This window comes from Xenopus laevis, chromosome 1L (genome assembly GCF_017654675.1).
Source record: "Xenopus laevis strain J_2021 chromosome 1L, Xenopus_laevis_v10.1, whole genome shotgun sequence".
In the NCBI taxonomy this organism is placed as follows: Eukaryota; Metazoa; Chordata; class Amphibia; order Anura; family Pipidae; genus Xenopus; species Xenopus laevis.
In genome coordinates, this window is record NC_054371.1 from 46,625,242 (window position 1) to 46,634,962 (window position 9,721).

Here is a 9,721-nt window from a genome sequence, read left to right on the forward strand (position 1 = left end):
GGGAGAAGGAATTCACTTAATTCAGACCTTTCTGGATAACAGGTTTCCAGATAACGGATCCTTTACCTGTACAAGAAATGTTGCAAGCATTTACATAAACACCTTTTTTTAAAAAAAAAAAACAAGTTTGCCTTTGGCCCAAATATAAACTCAAGGAAATCTCTTTGCACTTAATTTCAATCAGAAAATTGTTTATTTTTACCTCAGACCATAAGGTGACACTGTAAATAATTTAGAAGTAACGTACATTAAGACTTTCAGTAATCCTCCTATGAATTACTTTAAAAAATATATTTATGTGGTGTATAAAACAAAACACAGGGATTGTCCTCACACACATCCCATTTATTCATTTACATTCTGCTGATTCGTTGAGCACCTAATATGACGCTAGATTTACAGTCTTGTAATTTAACGCAGTGACTGACCTAAGGAAAAAAAAAGAATAATGGTTAAAATATAAAATATTAAATAGAAAAATGTACTATGTATATATATATATATATATATATATATATATATATATATATATATAATCCAACTGAAGTAGGAACGCACAACCAAAAGGGTAATCCAAATGCTGGGTGCCAGGCCGTAAAACTTTTACAAACATCTCCATTGTGGACAGCACTCCATAATCAAACAGACTGAGTAAAGCATTAGATCATTGAAAGGTTTATTGGTGGACCAACGTTTCAATTCCGGAATTGAAACGTTGGTCCACCAATAAACCTTTCAATGATCTAATGCTTTACTCAGTCTGTTTGATTATGGAGTGCTGTCCACAATGGAGATGTTTATATATATATATATATATATATATATATATATATATATATATATATATATATATATATATATATATATATATATAGCATAGAGTACAACAACATACATGTAAACAACACACTTCTGAAATTTTTGACCTCCCCTTCCAAAATCTAAGAGGCAGGAAAGTAGCCAAGTTTTGAAACTCTCTTGTTTTTGTGCTGCCGCTTAAAGGCTCCATAAATATATAAAACAGTTGCATATAATACCGGTACACTACTTTTTTGAGCTCTGTCCATTATATCAATTATAATAATGAAAATGGTCTTGGGGGTAAGACAGACCTACAGTAAAACCACCCAACATGGTCTGCAGCTGAGCATTCAAGAAATAAATGTTATTCATGTAGCTTACACTTACTTTATTACATTTGAGGTTAAAATACTGTGAACTGGATATGTTTTTGGTCCACCTGGAGGATGGAAAACCTTTCTTTCTTTGACAGGAGTTTTGGAAGGCTTTGCTGTGTAAGGATCATTGGAGTGAGTAGGGTATGGGTCAAAGGTTCCAGCTTTCATTCCACCAGCCTGAAAACATAAAGTAGAGATATATTATATGGCACTGGATTGAGCCCATAACTGCTTCATTGCACAACACTACGCAGGTCTGGGCCGGGATTCAAAATAGGCCATGGCATTTCAGTACACAGAGCCCAAACAGCCCCCCAGCCCAATGTATATTGACTGCCTTTGTTATCTAATGGCAGCCCTCTGTAATTTACCATTCATGTTTGGGAGCTTTCATGTTCTCAACATCAGCTTTTCTCATTAAAATAAATGACATACTGCACAGCTGGATTTAGGCCTTACAGTTGCCTGGTTGGTTGGCCAGCAGACAACATAGAATGTGTGACATAAGTCTAAGCATTAATGGGGCACCAGGTTGTATTAATGAATTCTCACAGACCTACCTCTTTAGCTGGTGAACTTGGTTTAAAAGGTTTTTCAGTTTCTTTTTTTTGAGAATGAACCTTAAGTGGTGGCAGAGTTTTATCTGTATAGTAAGGGTTTGGCTCAAAATAATCTTTTGGATGTAGGTTTAATTTAAAAGCTCCTCCCTTCAGTTTTGATTTGTGATGTTCAATTTCCTTCTGTAAAGAAAATCATTTAATGTATTATGGAAAAGACATTGACACTGTCAGGAACCAGAATTTACAAACAGTTTTCTTGTCTCCTTAGCTCCTCTTTCATTAGGTGGACTATTAGGGGGTTATTTTTGAAAGCTCAAGTTGTGTTTTTCCCCAAAAATATGACTTTCCGAGGGTAGTTTCTGTAAAAACTCGAAATTTTCAGTATAAAAAACTCAAATTTTTCGAAGCTGCAAAAAGCTTGGATCAGAAAATACTCTAGCTAAAACCTTGCATAGTCATGTAGAAGTCAATGGCAGAGGTCCTTTGAACCATTTGAAGATGTTTTTAGCCTTCATGATTTTGGTTTTTTCCGTAGGTTTACACTTGAAAACTTGATCAATTTGAGCTACTGGCATTTTTTCATCGATAACTCAATTAATTTGAGTTTTTCCTCCCGATTGCATTGATTCAATTGTTTTACATTCATGTTTTTTCATAAATAAGCAAAAATTTCAAGTTGTGAGTTACCCGTAAAAAAAAGTGGGTACCCTGCGGGATGAGGATAGGATTTTTGGGTGCGGGTATAGATGCGATTCTGCGGGTTGTGGGTCAGGTAGCAGGTCTCATCTAAATGTAATATCTCATGTTATATTGTCTATATTTTACTCCTTTTAAAATTTTACAAAATTTTGTTCTGTCCCCCCCACTTTTGATAATGTCACTTCCAGCAACATCACTTCCTGTTTAATGGTAGACGGCGGGTTGTGGAACAGGTTGCAGATAAGGCAGTTGTGGGTCGGGGTCAGGTAGCGGATCAAACTGGGTTAATATGCGGGTTGCGGTTTGGGTCGCAGGCTGCGGGTTCGAGTCTTAAAAATTGGTTCTGCGCAGGACTCTTATATGGAGCTGAAGTGCAAGGTGCACTCACAACAAATTGGTTGGCCACATGTACATATTTCACACACCCCAAACGGAAGACATGTGGTTACAATGCACAAACAGAGACCTGTACTATACAATTGGCATGTGTAAAATATAGGGCTTCTATGGTCCCTCTTCCGTAACATAAATAAGCACAACAGGCATCACCCGCAAGAAACAAACACATGGCATTTTAATTTTCAAAGTTGTGCAGGTTTCTTCCAGGTGAATGAGCCTCTTCTTTTTGGAATGATGTATTGATGAAATATATAATGTTTATTTTACCTTTATTAGCTCTCTTGAGATGTCATAATTTTCAGAGGAGTATGGGTATGGTTTACCTATGGTTACACTGGGATATCTGTTAAAAGGAGAATATAAAAATAAATGTGTAGCAAAGATGTATGCAAACAACATTACTCAAAAGTTCTTACTGAATGTACTGCCTGAAAGTGATCAGTTACAAGGATCGAGGGACAGATTTTGCTTTTATGCACTATTAAACCAGGCTGCTTGTATACTTCATCCCCCCAAGCCACACATATTAGAAATACAGGAGCTGCACTGGAATTTATTTTCTTGTACATGCTACCTGTTGATTGGTTGCTGTGGGTTACTCAACCAACCTTTGCACTTGTTAATACTTTGAGCCCTAAAATGATTGGATCACAACACCATATAATATGCATCAGGTCCCAGTAGACTGACTTTACCCACAGTACCAAGCCACTAAACAATGATGTACAGACATTATGTACAGTTTCTTACCCATATCCACTGCCGTCTTTTGGAGGATTAGTGTAGAAGTTTTTCCCTGGTGCAGTGTATGCTTTCCTTGATTTTAGCTCAGCACTAAATGCTACTACCGGACCTCCTAATGTGCCATAGAAGCTGCCCAATCCAGATCTATAATGAAGAATATAAACATGTGTACACAACATCACACAACATATGTGTTATAAATAACACATATAAACAACTTAATGTCACATATAATTCAGAAACAAGAAATAATCATTACACTTTGAAATATGAAAATGGATATTAAAGGGGAACTATCGCGAAAATGAAAATCAAATATAAGCTTCCTCATACAGAAGTAATAAACTTTCTAAATACAATCAATTAAAAATTCTGCATTGTTTCTGAAATAATCAAGTTTATATTCACTTTTTCTCTCTCAGCACCTGTTTCTCTTCATTCTGTCTTCATACAGCAGTTGGGTGTCAGATGAATGATCCTATATATTGTATAGGGGGGCTCCCTTTCCTATAAGATGTATTAGAGCTCACTAAAATAACTGATTCCAGTAAAAACAAAATACAACAAAATAACTGCCTTTTGCACAAATTTTGCATGTAGAGAGACAGGATTTCTGGTGATTGTAATAGATTGTGCCTCCTCGTGTTCAATGACAGGTCGAATGCTAGTGAGGGAACGTCAAAGCTCTGCTAGCAGTCATCTTAAAACAGGTCTTTTTTTTTTTAACCCCTAACCCCCAATGTTTTTTATGTTACTTCTATGAGGCACCATGGACACCAATGTTTTTTTTTTAAACTTAAGGGGGGCCCTGACCAGCAATGTTTTTTTTTTAACTTATAGGGGGCACTGGCCACTTTTTTTTATAACTTGTGGAAAGGGGGCTAGCCACCAATTATTTTTTTTAACTTGTAGGGACATGCTATAACTTGTTTTTTATAACTTGTTTGGGGGGGGGGTGTTTTAGCTAGGATGAATGTGTGGCTTTTTTAATGTGATGTGGGTGGGATCTGGGGTGGGGCTTTGGGTCATGCTGGGGCGGGGACAAGGGGGCCCAGAATATTTTGTTGTACGGGGCCCCGTGTTTTCTGATGGCAGCCCTGCATATGCATGTCCTTTGAGAGATTACCCTATCTTTGGCCTTGTCGCCTTATATGGTCATGGAAATCCTTGATGACAATATCCTTATGTATGGATCAGTTTCAGTCACTCTCAGGAGATCTTTAGCATATATATATATATATATATATATATATATATATATATATATATATATATATACAAACAAATACAAGAGGTCCTCAGCACTCAAGCCATTTTCAATTTCTTTAAGACATTTTGTGCATACTGCTACTGAAAAATGCCTTACCCTGGCCAACTACATCAAAGACATCCCATATCTGGCCAGTCCTATGCTCAATTTTCATCTGATTCATTAAGAAGGGTCTAAGTTTTATCTGCAGCTTACTTGCTGCTTTCAAAGTAAAACTCCCAAACTTGGCTGCCCTTTTATTAGACACCAGTGGGATCACCTGACTATACCTGGGCAGGAGCTACAACATGGAGTTGCTCACTGCTCCTGTTTTTTAAAAATTAGTGGTGAGCACAACTTTCCCTTGTATATATATATTTCATAGAGAGAGAGAGAGAGAGAGAGAGAGAGAGAGAGAGAGAGAGAGAGAGAGAGAGAGAGAGAGAGAGAGAGAGAGAGAGAGAGAGAGAGAGAGAGAGAGAGAGAGAGATTGGTAAGGACCAGCACTTGCTTGTATTCAATTTAAAACAAAAAAAAATTATTTTCACACACTCGTGTCCAATGTTTCGGTATCTTGTGTACATAAACAGTGTGCTTTAATTTAAGAATTAAAAGTTCCATTATAAAATAAAAGACCTTTGCATTGGAAACAATTTAAGACAGTCCATTTATAATGAAACTTTCAATTCTCTAATTGAAACAGTGGTGAGGTACACTGGACACACTGCACCATTTTTAAACCATATAAAAGAGTATAACATGTTATTTCATTTTTGATACATTATTAAATCTTACACTTGATCACTGTAACACATTATAATGAACAGGTAATTGACCTGTTATCCAGAATGCTTGGGACCTGGGTTTTTCCGGATAATGGAACTTTCCATAATTTGGATCTTCATACCTTAAGTCTACTAGAAAATCATGTAAACATTAAATAAACCCAATAGGCTGGTTTTGCTTCCAATAAGGATTCATAATATCTTAGTTTGGATCAAGTACAAGGTACTGTTTTATTATTACAGAGAAAAAGGAATCATTTGTAAAAACTTGGTTTATTTGATTATTGATTATAATGGAGTCTGGATAACGGGTTTCTGGATAACGGATGCCATACCTATATTTTTAATATTTAACAGTAAAGATTTACCCTACATAGAAAATGTGTATTTTAGTAAAATGCACAGTTGCTATGGTATATTTGATATAGCAGCGCAATGGAATGTACTGTCACTTTATGATTGATATGTGAGACACCTAGTGGATAGACTAGTGAAATGCACCTCAATATGTTTGGTATTTTGCATATTCAAATGAACTCCATTGAGACATGAATTGATTGCTCTCGTCTTAGCTCCATTTTCACAAAGGTTTACCGGTATTTAAGATTGCACAAGTCACTATTTCTTATCCTTGATAAAGGTCCTAATGTTGACAAAAACATTGGACAAAATAAGATAACGAATTGTAAATTTGAACTAACTCAGCACAAATTCATACGGATGACAATATGATTTAGTATATTTAGGCATGGTGCTCCAAATTATGGAAGGAATCGTAATACAGAAAACACACCCTAGGAACAACGCATTCGGGACAACAGAACCCTTAATATTAACATTTTTCAGAGTAATGTGTTTCCTCGCTTACCGCTTTTTCTCTCCACTGGATGGGAGGAAGGGCTTCCCCAAATTCTTCTTGCTCTGTTGCATTCGATGCTGTCTTCTTTGCTTGAAAGGATCAGAGTATGATTCCCCTTCAAAAACTCTTTTGAACTGGCCATCAAAGTATCCCCCCAGCATATTAGCCATGGATTTGGAGCCTCCAGGAAGCATTTGTCTGTTCTTACTGGCAGATTCATTAAAAGGTTCTGAAAAGCACAATTTATTCATTTGTAAAGAACATTCAGAATGAACAATTATCCATACTTAACTTTGAAGGGTTTACATATGAATTCAGTAAACTGTCACATACAAGACAAATGTTGCAACGCTGACTGAAAATTAGTTTGGAAGATTCCTGCAGACTATTTCTGTAGTCTGGGGGGCCACCTGCATACATCCACCCATGACCAAGGTTGACCCAAATATCAGGTAGGTGGGTATCACCTCCCGTTGGGGTCCACTCTGCAGTTTTTGACTGTTCCTGAGAACTAATAGGTGATAAGAAGAAAGTTCCAAAGGTGAAAGCCTGCCTTGGCAGCCCTGGGTATGCAAATTGGTAGGAAGAACCTACTGGAACAATGAAGTACACACAAAAAAATGGCCAGGTGGAGAGGGGCACACTGTAGAAGTATAAGCCATGAAGCTGACTGAGACAGCCTGCCCCTTGGAGTTACTGCTGATGGGAAGAGAGACTCAGACTGGTAATTCCCTGCCAGAACATTAGTAAAGGAGCTGATCATCTCATAGAGTTTTCACTGGAAGGGTGGATAATGACCGATGAGAAAGTAGATAATAATACAAGGCCCGAACTGTATCTTAAGATGTTATAGGTATAGGTATGTGCGAGAAAGCAGCAGTCTGTGGAAAAAGAAGAGGGCTATTTAAGGGTAATATACCTTAAATAGTGAGAGAACAGAAATACACACCAATATGAGGAGGCATAGCAGGTGAAAAAAAATGCAGAAAGGCAATGTTTATGGATTGGAAATGTGTCAAAGGCAATTTGCAAAGGGGGTTATGGTGTTTGGAGGTAGAGAAACCCAACTAGTAGAGAGAGGCAAATGCACCTAAGGGAGGGAAGAAACATACAGCAAGGTAGAAAGAAGATACAAACCCTGTATAAACTACATGGGGATAACTAAACATTTTGGATGACAGTAAAGGGGTGCTGGGTAAGAAATGTAACTTGAGAAGGGTTATGTGGTGAAGGAAGAAGGTGTTGTTCCAAACGCTGAAAGTCTAGTAACAAGAAATCTACACACTCTTCACGAACCTTCAGTATCTTCATGACACTCTTCATATAATCTCATCATATTCTAGCCATGCGGGTGAGATCCTGGAAACATCTCTTCCTATATAAAGCTGGCCATACATGAAGAGATCCACTCGTCTGTTGACATCGCCAAATGAGGAGATCTTTCACCAATATGCCCACCAACGGCAGGGCTATATCGGGGTAATCCGAACATTCGGCCCTGGGGCCGAACAATCAGATTACAACGAGGAGCAATGGGCTCCGAAGGGTTGGTCGGCGGAAAAATTAAACCTTACCGATCGATATCGTGGCCAGATATTGATTGGGAAGACCCATCGGAAGCCCTCATACACGGGCAGATAAATTGCAAAATTGGCCTAAAGGACCGTTATCGGCAGCTTTATCTGCCCATGTATGGCCACTTTAAGAAGCCAATGCATTGGTCAAGAGACACATTCATCTAACAGATGACCTGCCAGCCTTGTACACAGGATCGAGTACATACTTACTGGAGCCAGGGGCAGCATATTTATCTCCAATGCTGGTGTAGCCCATCTCACTGAAGAGGCCAATCCTCTCCATATCAGTCTTTCCTTCAGGCATTGTAAAACTATGAGGGGATGACAAGGCCAGTGGAAATAATACCTTGAAGAAGGGATTAAAATTGAAATTCTAAGATTTGATTTTCAGTCTACATATGTTCAAATTCCAAACATTACGCTAAATATATCACAATGAGCCCCCAATTTATGCTCATGCTTCTACAGATCCGTTGCACTGCCCAGGGTCTGCACATGCGCAGAATAGTACGTTTTTAAATGTATTTTTATTTTAGGTACAATGAGGCACAAGACATAGTTCATACAACATTCGTAATAAGACATTAGACATTTTGAAGTTATATGCAGAAAGATCCTGCAGACATTGTACCACTATATATGTACACCTGTAAAATGAAGTAAGTAAAGAGAAGTAAAAGAAGGACAGAAAAACAGGAAGCAATGCTAAACCATTCTGCTTTCAGAATAGCATATTTTTTTACAATCATTAGCACAATAGATCCCTAAGGGTTAGTTCACAAGAGGAGATTCGGGGAGATATTGTCGCCTGACGACTAATCGCCTCGTCTTCTGAGCGACAATCTCAGCGTGTTTTCCCATAGGCTATAATGAAAAGTCGCTTGTGTTAAAGCACCCGCGGCGATGCGTTTTCCATAGTCGCCTGAAGTTGCCTCCGAATCTCCTCGTGTGAACTAACCCTTAAAGAACAAGTTAAAATTGTGATGCAGAGCTCTGATAGAAATAACTGGGCTGCTGCATTTTTCACAGAGGGTTTATGGCCTGTGTTACTATGTAAGCAATTTTATTCACTGGGGTGAAGACAAACACATTAGCACCCGGCGGTGAATTTGCTTTTCCTTATTCTTTAACAGTAATTCGTTTGGTTGCCATGGGTAACAGCACTGGTGCTACTTTGCATCTATGTTGTTAAATGATCCCCTATCATGGCTTGCACTAAAAGCACCATTAAGCCCTATCTTCAGAACACTACAAGTACTTTTCCATGGATACCATCCAGGTAGACATTGGCTTCAAGTATTGCAATGTCACCATGAACATTATTTCTCTGTATCACACGTTGTATCAGAACCTGACATAACTGCTAGCAGTCTGTGCCCATGAGGCCATGTTACACCTGAATATTGAATTAATATGTCCTTATTTATTTCAGCAGATAACCACCCCAGAGTCTCTACCTCTCACCTCAGTGCTGTGTCTCTCACTACAACTGTTGTTACATCTGGTTGCTACAGAGACAGAGCAGCACATTCCATTCAGCACCGAGTAGGGTTATAATACGTCACACTAAAGCCTTCTACATTCATATTAAAACGCTGCCTATTACCTATCCTGATATTGGCTATTGGATAGAATATGTAAACAAATGCGTGACATGATGATTAGAAAGTT

General features: G+C 38.1%; 1 protein-coding gene across 1 annotated transcript; it reads right to left on the reverse strand.

Annotated features, from left to right (window-relative positions):
* Nucleotides 1-174: 174 nt before the first annotated feature.
* On the reverse strand, nucleotides 175-9,542 carry c4orf47.L (chromosome 4 open reading frame 47 L homeolog; the record flags this gene model as incomplete). Its single annotated transcript, NM_001094745.1, is given in 8 exon segments — nucleotides 175-428; nucleotides 1,189-1,355; nucleotides 1,739-1,918; nucleotides 3,104-3,179; nucleotides 3,587-3,724; nucleotides 6,483-6,702; nucleotides 8,261-8,396; nucleotides 9,515-9,542. Coding segments are annotated over 7 exon segments (924 nt in total). The 3' UTR covers nucleotides 175-379.
* Nucleotides 9,543-9,721: the final 179 nt, after the last annotated feature.